This window comes from Rissa tridactyla, chromosome 17 (genome assembly GCF_028500815.1).
Source record: "Rissa tridactyla isolate bRisTri1 chromosome 17, bRisTri1.patW.cur.20221130, whole genome shotgun sequence".
Lineage (NCBI taxonomy): Eukaryota > Metazoa > Chordata > Aves > Charadriiformes > Laridae > Rissa > Rissa tridactyla.
In genome coordinates, this window is record NC_071482.1 from 8,209,802 (window position 1) to 8,228,095 (window position 18,294).

The window sequence follows — 18,294 nt, forward strand, 5'->3', positions numbered from 1 at the left end:
GAGGAAGAAATTATGGAGATCTACCACCTTGGGCAACATCTTGGGACTCCGTTTGTAGTGTTGGCCATCTTGGCAATGCTGTCTGTGAGACGTTCTCCAGGGCCTTCTCGGAGACCTTTTCCATAAGATTCCCTGTGAGAACAAATCCCAGCCTGATTTTTGGCTAGTTTTCCCACACAAACACCGTGGGGTCAATGTGATTCCTGGAAACAGTCAAGATCAGTGGCTGGTTTGTGCCCCGAAACTTGCCATCTCCACAGGATGTCCCACCTTCAGTGCAACACGCAATAGCCTCTGCCTTCTTGTCTGGCACCGTCTTGTTTCAAGCGTTATGGCCAGCTCTTGTCCTAGAAGCAAGGCAAAATAAGAGCTTTTTCCAAAAAGGATGGTGCATATCAGTGATTTCGGACACTTTGGACCATTTTTGGTGGCTTCCCTGTCATAGCAATCCAAATTTCCTACCATACACATGGCTACTGGAAGGCAGCTCAGAAGACTGCTTGGAATGGAGCTTTTGTCTTGCAGGGACCTCAGAAAACATCCCCAAATCCCATTATTTTCTCCAGGAAGCCTCCATGCGCGCTCTGCGTGGCAAGCACGTGGGGGGGACAGGTCCACGGCACCATCCTGGTGCGCCCTCCCAGAGCTTCGCAAGCAGATTTTTAAGGTCAAAAGAGGCAATTTCACCCACTTCTGATGACGCAAAGAGCAAAACACCTTCCCCGAGGGATGGCGTGCCCCCTGGCATGTGTCACAGTGGGATTTCCATCCCAGAAAAGAAGCAAAATCGGGCAATTCATAGGCAGCTTTTTCCAAATATCGGAGATGTCATAGAGGTGAGTTTGTCCAAGAACCTGTCACGACGGGAAGAAAAATGAGCAGTGCTCCCCCAAGTGCGAAAACTACCACTTTCCCAAAAATCCCATGGAGGAGAGTTTTGCAACATCCCCTAAATCAAGAGTGGTTTAGCAGCCTGTGGAAAGCTCTCCAAAAAATTACAGGTCATGCTCATGCGAAGCCCCGTTTGCAGATTACTAAGCCCATTTTGCAATGTCTTATAGCCAGGACCAGAAATTGCTTCGGGATGAACGACCAAAAAAGCAACATTTTGGATCATTTCAGTTTTGGGAGTGAATACGCGTTGAACTAGTTGAGATGCACCAAAAAAAAACCCCCATTGCATTAAATTAGATAAAAACGGGTGCAATGACTTAGCAAGAGGAGAGAGATGAAGCCAGCCGAAGCTAAAAAAAAAAATCTAAAATTTTGGGGGAGGAAAAATCAATTCCTACATATATCAAGGTGTGAAACATCTCCAGCAAACGGCAAGGGCAGGAGATGCGTCCACAGAGGCTATTTTGACTGGTTTTTGGTGGTTTCTTCCAAAACAACTCACACCAGTCATGTTTTTTGGGCCGTAAATGTCCTGTTTGGGAGCAACTCTTGCTGCCGAGGTCAGATTTGACTGTGGAGATACGCATTGGTCCAATGGATGGCCTCGCAGCACTGGATGTGTTTATATTCATATATAGGTATATCTATATGTATTTTTGACCTATTTTCAGGACATAGCTGTCAAATAGATATTCTAATCTAATGCCCAAAACTTCTCCAAAAGCCACCCAAAGCGCTCAGCGTGGTTGGCCTCCGTCAAGCCACAGGAGATGGTTAACGTGATGCTGAAGAAGGACCGTTCCTCTTGGTGGGAAGAGCCGACTGGAGGGAATTTTGGACGGAAACGTCTCGCAGTATTCAAAACTCAACATTTCCACGTGGTCTTGACCCGGCGTTTTTTTCCTGATTTGCATTGTCCTTTTTTGGGGGGGGTTGTTTTTTTTTTTTTGTTTTGTTTTTTTTTTTTAAAACGCCACCGATCCCCCGGAAACCGGCGATGGCAAAGTAGGGATGAAAAGGCCAGCGGCATTAGCCATCATTAGAATAAGAGTCATGTATTCCTCACCGCCGAGATGCACATAATTAGAAATTAGAAAAAGGTCAGATCTCACCATTATCAACTCAATCAGCTGCCGAGTGCCACACAGTCAATTAATTCAGCATCTGTATTTTTTACAACCCCGCGCACGTACGCCGTCGGACTGTAACTCTTTATCCGGACAGATATACGGCGCAGCGGAGCAGGGACATAAAATGAGACCCTAAGCAAATGAGCTGAGATAATTGAGAGATTTATTTTTTATACATATATGTGTCAGGTCTTCTTGCCTTTGCCCTTGAATATTGACTTTCATGGCCGTTGAGCCCTGGGAGGATGCGGAGAGTCGGGGCGCGGACGCCTCCACCTCGCGCTTTGCCGGCGCCAACTGCGGAGGAGGGGAAAAAAAAAAAAAAAGCGGGAAAAAGCAAAAAAAAGGCAAAAAAGAGAAAAAAAAATCAATAAAAAGGGATTTTTTTTTCCAGCCACAACCCGTCATCCCTGTTGTTGGCCAACCGAAAATTCACTTTCTCCATCGTGGTGGAGCCGCCACCCCAGTTTGGCCCTGGATTTTTTCGGGATGTTTCCCAACCGTGGCGACTCGCAGTTTGTAAAGATGACCACTAAAATTTGCAAGTTAAAAACACCCTTTGAAATGCAAAGACGCTTTGTTACATAAAACCGGATTTATTGCCCCGGAGTGAATAGCTGAAATTTTATATATTATGCAAGATTTCAAACAGCGGCTGTAAAACTTAAGGTTTCAGCTCGGCGAGAGGAATGTTTTATGTGTAAATTTTTTAACGTTTATGGGGTACGTTTTAATGAGGCCCAGGCTTTGCACCGGCAACAGCTTACGGCGGAGTTGCAGCCCCATAATCTTGTTAGAAGAAGTGGCCTCCGGAGGATAACCAAACACTTTTCGACATCCAGGACTTTGGCTTGGACGTTTTTGGGGCACAGGGAGCAATTCCGGTGAAGGCAGTGGGAATCTGGGGGGGAATTTTTCCCTCTTGGGATTTTAAAGGTATGATCGATGGGGAGGGAGAAGTGAGGAGGTGCGGAGGGATGGGCTCTTGGGGCGAGAACAGTGATTTTTTTTTGGTGTGCCAAGAAAGGAAATGCATCTAATTCTGCTGTAGGGACGGGTTCCATGTTATATTTTGGGTGAGAATATTGATTTTTGTTTTTTTTTTTTTTTTTTTTGCCCCCCATGTGTCCAGAAAAAAATGATTTTAACTTTGCCGTTTTGCGTCCTTGCGTAGATGGTGAAGGCAATCCAGGTGCTGCGCATCCACCTCCTGGAGCTGGAGAAGGTCAACGAGTTGTGCAAGGACTTTTGCAACCGCTACATCACCTGCCTCAAAACCAAGATGCACAGTGACAACCTACTCAGGAACGACCTGGGGGGGCCCTACTCCCCCAACCCCTCCTCCATCAGCCTCCATCCCCAGGTAATGCCTTAAAAAATCGCCTGTAATCGCCGTCGACGCACGTTGGCCAACGGGCGAGTTTGGGCCGACGAGGCTTCAGGGTTGCTCTACAGCTCTTGTGGCCTCCTGGAAATTCATCAAAACCCATCCCCAGTTGAGGAAAACCATTAAAAAAAAAAAACCCACCTGTATCTTGCCTGTATGGCACGATGAATGATGCTGCAGTGATTTTTTTTTTTTTTTCTATTTTTTAAATTTTTTTTTCACGGCCTTTCTTTTTTCATGGGTTGGGCAGAGCTGCAACCGCGAGGTTTGTGCCTCCGCGAAAGGGACAGATGAGGACTTCTAAACTCTTACGGTGCGGCAAGGCAAAGTGGGGGGAAGGAGTTGCAGAAGCCGTGGAAGCGCACGGGAAAATGGACAAGAAATTTGCATTCTTCCATGAAAAAATACTATGTGTTGGCGGGGGGGACAGAAACGCCACGATTTTCTCTCCACTGCTTCCTCCCTCCCCATTCGTGTCTTTGTTTTAAAGCAGCTCAACAGATTTTTGGGACTCAGATAACCCTTTTTGGCTTTGCCGCTCCTTTTTTTTGCCCAGGCGCATCTCGCACTTCTCCCCCAGCATCATCCCACCTTGCCTTTTTTTTTTTTTTTCGGCATAATTTGGGCTTTAGCTGTGAGAAGGAAACATGGGGTGCCTCAAGCACAGTGCGGAAGTACGAGGAGATGCCCAAGAACTGCAGAAATACCAGCTGAAATGGCCAACCCAAAGTGCCCCTTGGTGGCTTCTGAGGCAAAAGAAGGGATTGTAACTGAATATTCCGAAAAAAAAGTTGCCAGTGGGTTAGGATTTTCGTTAGCATTTGCAGCGCGGGGAATAAAAGTTGGCTGGCTGCATCCCAAAAAAACTTCCTCGATGCAATATTGCATGTCCCTTGGGGATTTTTCTCTCAGACACTCGATTTTTTTTTTGCCGGGGGGGTGGGGTGGTTGGGGAATGAAATTTGGGATCGCACAATCCCGCCAAAAATAACTGCAGCCGACCCAAAAGGGCCCAGGCCGCTCTTGGGGTTCTCCCCTCGAAAGGAGGCGGGTGGTGGGGGCTTTTTAGGGCTTTATAGTGCATTCGCAGGGTGGTGGAAAGGCCAAAAACCGTCATTTTTAGCCACTCGGCTCCAAGTGCTGCAGAGTTTGAAGCTCCCAACACAATCCTCGCGGCCCAGCACGAAAAAGGGAAACCCCCCCCTCAGAAGTTTTATGTGGGTTTCCTGAAAGCACCAAACCACTTAATCACTGATCTAAAAAAAACCCCCGTCCTCTCTCTATTTTCTAATAATCTCTAGAAATGGACTTATTATCCCTTCGCTGCTTTATGGTAGCATTCCTTATGATCAAAATTAGCAAGACACTTGCATAAAAGAGAACAATAATTGCTCAACGAGCATCTCGTTTGTAATTTATTAGTTTCTATTATTGTGCGTCGCCATGGCAACCGCTCGCATCCCGGGTGATGAGAGAGATGTTAGATACGAGCCGACGAAACTCCCGGTCCCAGCAAATGGAGATGCACGTTTTTTATCAGTAATTTTCATGAAAATAATAAGTGAGGGAGTTAATGAGATGGAAAGCCGTCCTGTGGCTATTGTGATTTTTTTTTCCTCTTTTCCTTTTTTTTTTTTTTAAAGTGTTGATCTAATTAGAATGCATCGGTCAGGAAAAGTAATGAGGATTTAGTGCCTCACAAAGAGGTGGGGATCGTATCAGAAAATTAGCACAAGTCTTTGGGAAATAATCAGGCCCATGGAGAGGTACCGAGCACCTCTGATTCCTGCAAACCCAGGGCTGCCGACGTTTCCCTTCCGGGCAAGACTTGAAAGTTGAGAAACTCAAGTGAGGATTTGGAGGCAGTTGCTAAATAAACGGGAATTCGCCCGGGAAAAAACCCAACTGGGGGGAAAACGCTGGCCCAGCGACAAAGTTATTTCAGCTGGAGCCGAAATATTCACAGTGATAGACCAGAAGGAGCCACCATCTCATCTGGTCGTTGGGTGAGGATGACAGTACGATGGCAATTTTTTTCTAATTAACCAACTGAGCAATGTCAAGTGCTTCGATTTGTTGAGTATACTTGAGTTTGCATGGATAAGGCTTAAAAAAATGGGTGGCAATACTCTATATCCATCAGTTGAGCTTGAAAGGCTGGGGATGCTCCAGAGCGCTGAAGAATCGCAGGATCCATGTTTAAAAAATGGCAGGTAGGATGAATTCGTTAATTATCATCCTATTAAGCTCACACTGAGGGCAGGTAAAACAGCTAAGGGGCCACTCATTTAGGATATTTCTTTTTTTTCAGTAAATAATGGAAATGTGTCTGATGTCAATGAACAACGTTTCTCAGAAAATAGGTCTTCTCAGGGTATGGGAGGGGCATTGATCATTTTATGGGCAGATACACCAGGTTGGTCATGAAAGCAAAATATCTCTATTTTTTTGCGAAGTTTTTTATCATGGGACAGCCTGCTTAAAAAACTATGGATAACGCAGTAACAGGGACGTCAACCAAAACTGAGAAAACAATGTCCGAAGCTGTCAAAATGTCGTCGCAGAAGAATCGTGGTTGGATTTTCCTGGTGTATCCAAAAAGGATGCCCCTTGGCTTGGTGTTATTTGTCCTTTCTAAGATGAAAAATGCAAGAATTTCTGGAAATGTAAAAATGCCTGGAAGTGATGGACGGATGAGAGAGCACCCCAACAGGTGTTTCAGCTGCTGGAGAAATCTTCTCATGTCGCCAAGTCTAGAGATGACTCCTGGCATTGGCCAAGTTTGGGTGAAAAGTTAGGTTTTTTTCCTATGCGGTGAGCCACGCCTGAACCTTCGTTGCCTTACAGGCATTTTTCGACCCAGTTTTCTCCATCGCTTTCTCATTTTGTGCTTCGCTTTGTTTTGTGGAGGAGTTTTGGCCTCTTTAGCTTCTTTGGCCTGCAAGTCCACCAAGCTATTCCCCTTCTTCCGTTTTTCTCGGTGGTTTTTCACTTGGCTTCGTTCCTCTCCCTTCAGTCCTTATCGGACCCTTTTTAACTCCCTCCCTTCGTTTAACGCATACTTTCCAAGATTTTCAGACAAGGGTAGGAGAGGGGAGGTGCTTGTGGCACGGGGGGAGAAAAAGTGGATTTAACCCAATGCTTAAAATGAATCGGTTCAACTTTCCTTCAACATCCCAGTGGTCCTCACTGCTCTCCGGTTGACTTAACTTGCAAGAAAAAACCCACCGCAAAGCCAATCACATGGGGAATCACAGCACCGCCAGCCACGTTCAAATTATTAGATCGAATAGTGCATTTTTCAGCTCTCGTTTTGAGTGAGAAGTGCAGCAGATTGGCAATGTTTCAATGGGCATTTTTAGGACGGCATTTCTGCTTCTCAGATTCCTTCTCCACCTTGTCGGAGGTTGGAGGCGGCCAGTTGGGTTGGCCTGGCGGTACTTCTCTGTATAAAGTTTGCCCGTGTGGACAAGCCTGGATTTTTCTTTTATTTAAAGCCAACTTTTTTTTCTCATCTCCATCCATCCACCCATCCATCCACGAAGGAGCCTTATGCATCTTCTTACATGAGTTTGAGTTTGGCCAACTCTTTCTCGGCAAACTCATGCGTTTCCTTTTTCTCCAACCAACCCCCATTTCCCTCAGCTTTACCCAAGCACAAATAAATGTCACAAAGTTAGGATGAGATAGACTTTTTTTCGTTAAAGTGACTTTTCAGTCAGAGAAATCGTGTTTTGCCACAGAGCCATGGAAGGTCAGTGGCGAGATGTGGATCTGCAGAGACACCTAGTGATGCGGGTTTTTTTTTTTTTTTTACACTCCAGTTTCAAAATTGCTGGAAACATTTAAACTTCGAGTCCTAAAATATAAAATATTTTCCACTGTAGCGAAATCGCGAGCGTAATATAATTTGGCTGACATTTGCGATCCAAGGCAATTAGTATGCAAAATGTATTTTTTAAATCTTCTCGGAGATATCTATATTTATTTTAAGGCAGAGCCTCCACTTCCTTTGGGTCCCCTTGGTTTCACAGTGCCGTTGCAGAAACACCGTGAATTTCTTTCCTGTCTTTTTTCTGATAATTACCAATATTCTGCCTTTTTGAACACCGCTGAGCTGGTGTTTTGGGACAGTTTTCCTCTATGCCACCAAAAAAGTGCAATTTTTGTCATAAATGCTGCTGAGAATTGCTTTGACCGTTATATCTGGAAACGGCAGTTTCTTTGTTCCCGTTTTCCAATATCCCTGATTATTTCTTCCCAGCGCACTTCCAAAAATGGTCTTCTGGATGCCCTTCTTTTGGAGGTATCATGGGAAAACAAGACGGGAGAGGAAAGCTGGAGGTCCCCAGGCCGGTCCATGCCTCTGGTCACCCCTGGCCGTATCTGGCTGCTTTTCGAGGTTCTCCAGGGACCACATTTGGTTTTATTATGACCATTTCCACTGTGTTTGTTAGTCAGATGCTTAGCAAAAGCCAAGTCCAAGCGCGTGCAAAAGCAACCGATTTTTCGTTTTCTGTGTGCTGAGAAATCCTCGTTTTTCAAACCGAAAACCATTTCCCCCCCCAAGGCTGGAGGTGGGGAAAGGATATTGAAAAACAAGTACCAGCATTTTGTAGCCACATTTGCATTTTTTTTTTTTTTAAATTAATTTAGCTGCGGAAAGGAATGTCTGGAAGACGAGGGAAAAATTCACAGCAATCGCAGCAAAATTTCCAGGTCAAGAATATCCAGATCATCAACGTAGAGGACAAAAATGACACGCGGCAGAGGCAACAGTTGCAGCGTTTTGGGTTCGGCATCACGGGAGGGGAAAAGGCAGCGAGGGATTTTAATCGCAAAAGCGTGCAGAGGGATCGGAGTTTATTCAGGTGGATCAGCGGTGGGTGGTGGTGAAAAAGCTGCTAGAGGTAAAGGGGAAACCCCCCAAAAACGGACCCAAACCCGACATTTTCCCCCCAATCATGGAAAACGCAGCAAAACCTGGATGCAAGGGTACCCTGACTCCCCACTGAACGATGTGCCCGCAGCATCTCTTGACGTAAAATGAATTGTTTAATTCAAATGACCATCTCTGTCGTTTTATTGCGAGGGAAAGAGGAGCTGTGGCTTTTTCCGGCCCGACCGCTTTCGTGTGGTCACGTTTTCCGGTGTCATTGCGTGTCACTCTTCCCGAGAAATCCTTTTTTTTCTTGAGCCAAGAAATAGGTTTCTTGAAGAAATGCATCAAAATGAAGAGAAATTGAATAAAAAGGAGAAATAAAAAATCCCCCTCGTTGGCATTTTGTTCGACAGTGGAGAACCAGCTGGACAGCAGGGAAATGGGAAAATGGGTAGAAAAGGGGGAAAAAGATTTTCCTTGCAAGAAATGAGCCTAGTTTTATTTCTGTTACAATCGGGCGCGTTAGAGATAGATAATTACCGCGAGCTTATTTTGAAATGATAATTTTCTAAATATTGTTGGCATAACGCACGACAATTCTGCCCATCTGGGAGACTGTGCTACATCGCCCCGAATTCCCCAATATCCTCCATCGCAGCACCCTTCCCTTCCCTTCCCTTCCCTTCCCTTCCCTTCCCTTCCCTTCCCTTCCCTTCCCTTCCCTTCCCTTCCCTTCCCTTCCCTTCCCTTCCCTTCCCTTCCCTTCCCCTTCCCGAAACGTTGTGTTAAATATTCGAATAATCATTCAATTTGGGCTTTTCCCAATTGCTTCTCACATGCCGAAGCCACTCCAGAGCCAGGTTACAATTCCCAGCTTTTTTTTTTTTTTAAAAAAAAAAAAAAAAAAAAAAAGTCCGCTTTCGCAAGAATTTGGCTTAAAGCTGCAAGGAATTCTATAAAATTGCGTTATATTATTATTATTATTTTCATGATTTTACTATCATTCTGGCAAGGGGAAACCGTGGCGCTCGCCCCAGCTTTTGGCAACATCCAATTCCAGTCCAAGCATGAGAAAAATAGGAACTGATAGAATAAAAGAAGAAGACCGGAAAAAAAATCCCGCTTCTCTACCACACTTTTTTTTTTTCCTCTCCTTTTTCCTTATGGGAAATAGTGGCTGCACAAAGAAGAGGAGTTTGGGGAAGACGCTAAGTGGGAGGTTTGCAAACCATCAATCCTTATTTTTCCAACGTTTGTTTTTGGGTTTTTTTTTTTTTTTTCAATTGCAACAAACTGAAAAAAATCCCTTTTTCAGCAGTTTTGCTTGTTGAACCACCTAGAGAGGAATAAAAAAAAAAAGGCAACGGGGCGTATTTATTGGAAGCGGGGGGAAATGAAAACCTCGTGTGCTTCCACTGGGTGTTAAAATTCCTGTTTTCAGCGGGGTATTTTTTTTTTTGTTTGTTTGTTTTTTCTTAATTCCGCAGGAGATGCTGCAGAGCTCACCCGCGGCGCTGCCGCCGGCCTCCAACCCGCCGCCGGGCATCGTGGTGCCGGCGGCCACGTTACCGCCGGGCAACTTGGCCATGAGCGCCGGCAGCGGCTCACCCGCCGTGCCAGGTAGGGACCGCCGAGAAGTTGCCAAGTTGGGGGGGGCGGGGGGGACACGCCACAGAAATTTGGGGGTTTGGTACCCCCACGAGCCTTTTTTCCCCAGGTGGAGCCTTGTACCAGCCCGTGACGATGGTGACGTCGCAGGGCCAGGTCCTAGCCCAAGCCATTGCCCCCGGTGCCCTGCAGATCCCCAACGCCCAGGTAAGACCTTCCCACCTCCGGTTTCCCGTTCAGGCAATATTTTGCGCTGCTGCAGGAAGCCAAAACCCTGTTTCTCCGGAAATTTAGCCCTTGGAGTATCCTAAATTTCGAATTAGCAAGAAACACCGAGGAAATCCAACCGCCGGGCGCCTTTGGGGTACCCAAAGAATTAGAGCAATCGCCTAACAAATTATGGGGATGCTTATGGGATTGCTATATTATATAGTATATTATTATATTATATTATATTATATTATATTATATTATATTATATTATATTATATTATATTACGTTATTATATTGTATGCTAGATGTGATATGACATGACACGACATATATTATTGCCGTTATATTCTGGATCTGGGATCCCCGGCGTCACCCGCCTGGTGCGGCAACCACGGGGCTCATCCGGAAGGCGCCTTTTTTTTTTCCCTTGCTTTATGGATTCGGGGGTATTTTTTTTTAGCCCTTTGCTCCGGTTTCGTTCCTTTTTTTTTTTTTTTTGGTAATTGCCACGAACGACGGGGAGTTCCCCCCCGCAGAGCTGCGTTCTTGCAATGAGGCAACAATTCGGGGGTAGAAATGGATTTCGAAGGGCAACTTGCCATCCCCGTTGGCCTGTGATCCCTCCCAAACCCCCCATTCCCCAGGAATCCGGGCAAAAAAAAAAAACCCCCATCGGTTTCTGCTACGCTGCTTCCCGAGGGCGGATCAGCAAAAATACCCCCGTGCAAATATTTTTCTGAAATACCCCAATTTAATGGCATTTCTTAAAAAGAAGAATAAATGGCATTTCGGAAATGGGCAGCGCTTTCCCGGCAGGTTTTATTGCCTGTGCAATGCTTTTTTAGATTTCTTTCTTTAATATCTCACCGTGGCGGGCTCGAATCTTGCAGCAAAACCCTCTGCGCTGGGAAAAACATGCGCGCAGGGAATATCGGGGCAGGGAGAGAGCCCTGGACAAGCACCTCTGGATGCTCTTCCCGTGCCGCTGGCATGATTTATTCAGGCGGAGCCCAGGGGAATCGCAGGGACCTGCTGGCCTGATGTTTAATTCATCCAGGAGAAGTGTTTTGATGAAGAGCTGGGGGGAAAAAAAAAATAAAAAAAATAGAAAAAAAAAAAAAATCCCTTTTTAAACTCAAGCGCCGAGATTTCAGTCCGGTTCCCGCCACCTCATTAAAACTTCTCTCGCAGCAAGACATTTATTTTTTTTTGGGGGGGGGGGGGAAGCGAATTTTAGCTCGATGGTTTAAAATTTAGCTTCTCCTCGTGGTAGGGATCGGATGGGTGAGGAACGCGGGTTTACGAGGAGTTAATGAGCGGCGGGGCTTTAACCTCAGGTTTAGAAAGTCATCTTTTTCAGGGTTGGTGGGGTTTTTTTTGTTTTTTAAGACAAAAGTGTTTTCTTCCTTCTTCGCCCATCGAAAACGGTTGCGGCGTCAGCACCCCAGTTCCCAACTGGGCCGGAGCCGCCGCGGGGAGAAAAAGCCCGTTGCCCTTTGCAAAGCATTGGCAACAAAAAAAATTGAGGTGTTAAATAGAGAATCCTGGGGGAAAATGGGAATTTAATGCAAATTTTTTTTTTTTGGAAAAAAAATGGGGTATGGACGCTCCTATGAATTCCTGGTTTTTGCATCCGCCCCACCCCCATTTTGGGTTGGTTTTGCTCATTTTTTTGGGGGGTTGGTTTTGCTCAGGTTTTGGGTTGGTTTTGCTCAGGTTTTGGGTTGGTTTTGCTCAGGTTTTGGGTTGTCCGTCGCCGTTTTCAACCAGTTCTCTCTCCCTATTCTTCTCCCGTGGCAGGTGAACCTGGATCTCACCTCCCTCCTCGACGGTGAGGACAAGAAGTCCAAGAATAAGCGGGGAGTCCTGCCCAAACATGCCACCAACATCATGCGCTCATGGCTCTTCCAGCATCTCATGGTGAGCACTATAGACACAAAAACGCCTTCCGAAGCTGGGAAAAATGGCAAGAAAACCCAAAATGAAAGAAATTGAGGTGGTGGTTTGCCTGAATTTATATTCAGAGGCATGAAGTGGTTTTGCTTTTATTTGGGGAGTATTTTTGGGGGTGACCGTTTTCGCTACAGGTGGCAAAAATACTCCCTCAACGCATGGAGAAGCCAACAAAACCAGAGGTGGCCTTCCACAAATTATCGCAGTTGGGTGATGGAGCATTTTTTTCCAGTTACCAGCTCCAAAATACCGTTTTCCAGCAAGGCGGGTTGCGAAAGCTGCCCCGCAGGTAGGGGTCTGGCACGTCAGCAATCAGCAGAAATGCAGAATTGCAACGTCGCCACCAATTTTGGGGGGTTGGTGGTAGAGATGTAAGTAGACGGAGGGACCTCAGAGGATGAAACCGGGATGTTTTCATGCAAGGAGATGGCTCTCCCACCTGCAGAGCTGCAAGAAGGGCAAAAAGCTAAAAAAAAAAAAAGAAATCCCTTTTCCCGCAATAATTTCGCCAAGAAATCCCTTAAAGGCTGGTTGTGAAGAGTCGCGTGAGGGTCTCCAGGAAGGCGGGAGAGCCACCACAGATAACAGCAAGACGCAAAATAGCAGCTCCATGGAGCAACTTGGCATAAAACACGACTCAGGACATGGAGCAGCAGCTGGTTGGGAACTTCCCAGCCTTTTTTTCATGGGAAATTTGGGATTTATTGCATTGAGGACAAGAGCATCGTCGTGTTGGGCCACCGTCCCAGACTGCCTCCTGCAACTCCCATGCTTTTGGCGGGCTGGGCTGCAGATTTGCGAGCAGAATAAGGATTTAGGAGACCAGAAACTGAAGAGCAACTTTCTGCCAGGTGCCAGGAGAACCTCATGGTCTGAGATTTCCAAAACCGGATTGAAAAACTAGAAGAAATCGTGCTTCTACTGGATGGCTGGACATTTTGCTCAGCCTGGTCCTCATGGTCAGAAGATGCTTGGGCTTCCCCATGGGATTTCTCCATCTGGCATCACAGACGATGTGGTTTTTAACCCAAGAGCATTGATGCTCATCATTTTATTGGGTGGGTTTGGAAGTTTCGTAGCACCCGCAGGAGGAAGGAATGCTGGAAAATAACATGTCAAAAATGGGGATACTTTTGCCAAAAAAGAGCCATTTTTGACCACTTTGGCATCCCTGAGGTCCCGGCGGGACAGGAGTCTCCTGCATGATGTGACTTTGGGTGGTTTTGCCAAGGAAATCCCACTATTTTGGGGTCAAACGGCTTTAACACAAGTCACGTGAATCAACATCGGTGCCAGCTTGGGGCGCGGAAAAACGACACGTGGGGCTGTTTTGAGAATAATTTCATTTTTAATGTTGGAAAGGAGGATTTTAGCGGGGTTGGCAGGAGGTTCTTGAAGCTTTGGGTGCCAGCAGCCTCTTACTGCAGATGTTTCAGCATTTTTGATCGATGCACCTGACACGGAGCGTTGTGGGCGACAGTGGGTTTTCAAGCCCGAATCCCACCTTTACCAACAACCGTTGCTAGAAAATCACTAAAACTAAAAAAAAAAATAATAAATAATAAACATAATATTTTTCTTCCAGGGAAAACCTTTGATGGAAAACCTTGGAAAACCCTTAAGGACGCCAGGGAAACCATAATGCCACCCTTAAGCCTTGCATCTTGTAAATGCAAGAAGCCACCAAATTTGGGGTGGGGAAAATGAAAAAAAAAAAGGGGTTTTCTTTTTCTTCTCCTCCCCCCAACTCGGGGTTGCTGTTTAGCGCGCAGGGATGTCATTTCGCTGCCCCCTCTCTTTTATTTTTTTTTCTAGCACCCCTACCCCACGGAGGACGAAAAGAGGCAAATCGCCGCCCAAACCAACCTGACCCTCTTGCAAGTCAACAACTGGTGAGCGCATCGGTGGCCCCTGCAGTCCTCTGGCTGGCTTTAGAATGTCGTTCGCGCTGTTTCGGTGCCATGTTAATGCTTTTTTGGGGGTAACTTGGGCGGTTCGGGATGATTCCGGGGAGACAGGCTCGGGTGTGTTTAATTAGCAACGTTCATTTGCGATGTCTCAGTGCCCTCTCCTGGCAAACCCAATATGTAGCAGCTTCCAACACTTGGCTGGAAAAATTAACGTGTAACATGCCTCAGACCAATAAAATAGGGTAAAACCCCAGCTTTTTGGACCATGCGGCCACTTTCAAAAGGGTTTTAGATTGCAGCTCATTGAATTGTTATAATGTCTGGTTTTTTTTAACTCGAAATTGATGTAAACCAACTCTAATTTGCTCGAATGGTCTCTCGTTTTCCCTGGAAAGGTTCATTAATGCCCGGCGGCGCATCCTGCAGCCAATGCTCGATGCCAGCAACCCGGACCCTGCCCCCAAAGCCAAGAAAATAAAATCTCAGCACCGGCCCACCCAGCGGTTCTGGCCCAACTCCATCGCTGCTGGGGTCCTGCAGCAGCAGGGCGGCAATTCGGGGACAAATCCAGACGGTAAGGACAAACCCCTGACAGCTCCTGGTCCTCCTTGATGGGGTGGCCACACATCAAATTATGGCCTTAATTAGTAGTTAAGGATTTCTTGAGCCCTTTATCACCCTGCAGGGAACAAACGTGTTGAAGAGGTGGTCAATGCGAGAAGGTCCTTCCAATTGGCCATCACAAGGACACTGGCATGGCCATCTCCTCGGCATGGGAACAGCCCTCAGGGATCACAGAATGGCTGGAGTTGGAAGCGACCTTGAAGATCATCGCGTTCCACCCCCCTGCCCTGGGCAGGGACACCTCCCACCAGCCCAGGTTGCTCCAAGCCCCATCCAACCTGGCCTTGAACCCCTCCAGGGATGGGGCAGCCACAGCTTCTCTGGGCAACCTGGGCCAGGGGCTCACCACCCTCACACCAAAGAATTTCTTCCCCAGATCTCATCTCAATCTCCCCTCTTTCAGTTTAAACCCGTTCCCCCTCGTCCCATGGCTCCCCTCCCTGCTCCAGAGTCCCTCCCCAGCTTTCCTGGAGCCCCTTTAGGGACTGGAAGGGGCTGGAAGGTCTCCCCGGAGCCTTCTCTTCTCCAAGCTGAACCCCCCCAGGTCTCTCAGACTGTCCTCACAGCAGAGGCCCTCCAGCCCTCTGATCATCTTTGTGGCCTCCTCTGGACCTGCTCCAACAGGTCCATGTCCTTCTTGTGTTGAGGACTCCAGAGCTGGAAGCAGTGCTCCAGGTGGGGTCTCACCAGAGCAGAGCAGAGGGGGAGAATCACCTCCCTCGACCTGCTGGCCACGCTTCTTTTGATGCAGCCCAGGATGCCATTGGCTTTCTGGGCTGCCAGCGCACACATTGCCAGCTCATATTGGCCTTCTTGTCCACCAGCACTCCCAGGTCCTTCTCCTCAGGGCTGCTCTCCAGCCATTCTCCACCCAACCTGTCTTTGTGCCTGGGATTGCCGTGACCCAGGTGCAGGACCTTGCCCTTAGCCTGGTTGAACTTCATGATGTTGCCATGCTGCCACCTCTCCAGCCTGTCCAGGTTCCTCTGGATGGCATCCCTTCCCTCCAGCGTGTCGATCGCGCCACACAGCTTGGTGTCACCGGCAAACTTCCTGAGGGTGCCCTCAATCCTACTGTCCATGTCACCGACAAAGATGTTAAACGGCACCAGTCCCGGTACCGACCCCTGAGGAACGCCGCTCGTCACTGGTTTCCACTTGGACATTGAGCTGTTGACCACAACCCTTTGAGTGCGGCCATCCAGCCAGTTCCTTATCCATCACCCACTTGGGATATTTCCTGAGTGCTGGGGAGGGGATGAAGGGGGAGATGGGGAGAGGAGACAAAATGAAAAAAAGATGAAAAGATGAGATGATAGATGAGACAAGATGGGAAGAAAGAAGATGAAGAGAAGATGAAGACGAAGAGACAACAGATGATGAAAATGAGGAGTAGAGAAGATGAAGAGAAGGTGAAGAGAGCAGAGATGAGAATGGACTAGACAAGATGAGAACAGAGAAGGTCAAGAGAAAGGAAGGCGGAAATTAAGAGAAGATGAAGAGAAGGTCTGCCCAACAATTTGGGCATCTACTTGCTCAAAAATGAAGGTTTCTTGTCATTTAATGGAGACACATTAGCTAAAAAAATTAAGTGTTGGACCTTGGGGAGTGGCTGGGGCAGGTGAGACACCATACGGGGTGCTCTGTCTAGGTAGCTTTTCGCTTGGGTTACTCTATGCACTTTTTTGTCCTTTTTATGTTAGCTGGGGAGTCCTTATTTCTATATTTTTTTAATTTCAGGCTCGCTCAGCATGGACAACCTGCAACCCCTCTCGTCAGCCACAGCCACCATGGCCATGCAGCAGGCCATGCTGGCAGCCCACGAAGACTCCCTTGACGGCACCGAGGAAGAGGAGGAGGACGAGGAGGACGAGGAGGACATGGAGGAGGAGGAAGAAGAGGAGGAAGAGTTGGAGGAAGAGCCCGGTGGCCTCCCGGCAGCGCCTGGCGCCGACCTCGGCTTGGACCACAGTGACTCGCTGGAATAGCTCCTCCTGCGCCCTCCCCAAATCACTGGTGGCACCGGAAACAAAACTCCCCCCCAAATGCCAAAAAACTGGCAAAAGCAAAAACAAAATTGGTGAGAAAAAAGCAAACTGGAGGGGCGCTGGCAGACGACCGGTTGCCCACGGGAGCACGGGGACTACCACATCAGCGCGTGGAAGTGAAGGACACATGTTTACAAGGCACATATTGTGGCCAGATTAATTTTTTTTTTTTTGCAGGTTTTATTCTTATTTTCCCCTTTTCCCCTTCATTTTTGCTAAGAAGAAGCATTTTTAGGGGAAGCCGTTTTCCCCAGATGATGCTTGGATGCTGTTGGGCGATGGCGGGTTTTCACTGCGGGCCACCGCGTCCATCGCTTGGATTTCTTGGTGCAAAAAAAAAAAAAACAAACCCCTAAACAACCCCAGGACTGATGCTTTTTGGGTTTTTCCCCCCAGAAGGCGGTTCACAGGCATAAATACGAGCACGCGGGGAAAAAAATGATCAATCATCAGGTGCAAATTCCGCTTCAGGTCGGATCTGAGGAGGTTTTCGCGCTCATGACCCACCAGATTGCCCAAACCTCCCCATTTTGATCCCGATGCTGCGGTTGTTTGGTGACTCTGGATGCAACTTCCTGGAAAAGGGAGGAAATTCCCCCAAATCCTTTAATTTATGTGCTACAAACCCATCGAATCTGGAAAAAAAAACAAAACAAAACCCCCATCCTCGTCCTTAAGGGCTGAGACTGGACGCGGGGTTGGGGCAAAGGCTGCCAGGAGCGAGACTTTCCCAGGGCACTTTTGGCACCAAGTCAGGAAAAAATGGGGGGAAAAAATGGGTTTAAAAAATGCAGGTTTTCCACCCAAAATTGAATGGTGACCCCCCACCCCCCGGGTGGAAGGAAATTCAATATTGTTGCCGGCAAGATGGTTTCTCCCTGATATTGTGGGGGAAAACGGTGGAGTTTTACCCCAAAGGAGCCACGGGGGAGGGCGGCTCTGCAAAAAAAAACCGACGTATTTTGGCATTTTTTTTAAATGCCGGCAAAAGGGCCAATTTCGCCTTAAAATGTGGCACGGCGGGCGGGCGGGGCAGGGGGGGAAATGCAAAAGCGAAGGCGGGTGATGCGGGGGGCGAAAATAATAAAGGAATTTTCTTCTGCAGGTTCCTCCGGCAAACGCAGGATATTATTTTTTTTTTTTTGGCGGCTTTTTGCCGGTTTTGTGTCCCCCCTTTTTTTTTTTTTTTTGGGGTCTCGAGGAGTTGAGAAAAAAAATCAAACCAACAGCAGCCAGGGGAAAAAAAAACACAAAACAAAACCAACAAACGAGTGATGCAATGGGCAGAAAAGCCTATTTTTCGATACCGATCTGGCGTGAATGTAATCTGTAATTTCATAAAGGATTCATTGTAATTTAGTATTAATTCATGGCCATTTATTATAAAGTGCTACGAGATGAGGTTTCGCAGCTGTATTTTATTGGCAGCTTCTTCCTGCGAGTGGAGAAGCCCCAAAACGGGCGAATAACCCCCCAAAATGGGCAAAACGCCCCTCAAATAGGCAAATTGGCCCCCAAAATGGGCGAATTGACCCAAATCCGGGAGGGAGCGGTGCGGCGCAAATAGGTTTTATACTTCTAAAAGTGATGCCCCCCTCCTCCAAAATGAGTGATGTTCCCCCCAAAAATGAGTGATGCCCCCCC

General features: G+C 47.2%; 1 protein-coding gene across 2 annotated transcripts in view; it reads left to right on the forward strand.

Moving 5' to 3' along the window:
* PKNOX2 (PBX/knotted 1 homeobox 2) overlaps positions 1–18,051 on the forward strand; it is a 101,300-nt gene extending 83,249 nt beyond the window's left edge. For both annotated transcript variants that reach the window (XM_054223189.1, XM_054223190.1), the window contains 7 exons: positions 3,199–3,387; positions 9,781–9,913; positions 10,011–10,108; positions 11,916–12,035; positions 13,884–13,960; positions 14,374–14,552; positions 16,343–18,051. In XM_054223189.1, coding sequence (XP_054079164.1) covers positions 3,199–3,387; positions 9,781–9,913; positions 10,011–10,108; positions 11,916–12,035; positions 13,884–13,960; positions 14,374–14,552; positions 16,343–16,590 — 1,044 coding nt within the window. In that variant the 3' untranslated portion in view covers positions 16,591–18,051. The remainder of the gene's footprint in view (positions 1–3,198; positions 3,388–9,780; positions 9,914–10,010; positions 10,109–11,915; positions 12,036–13,883; positions 13,961–14,373; positions 14,553–16,342) is intronic.
* The last annotated feature ends 243 nt before the right edge of the window (positions 18,052–18,294 follow it).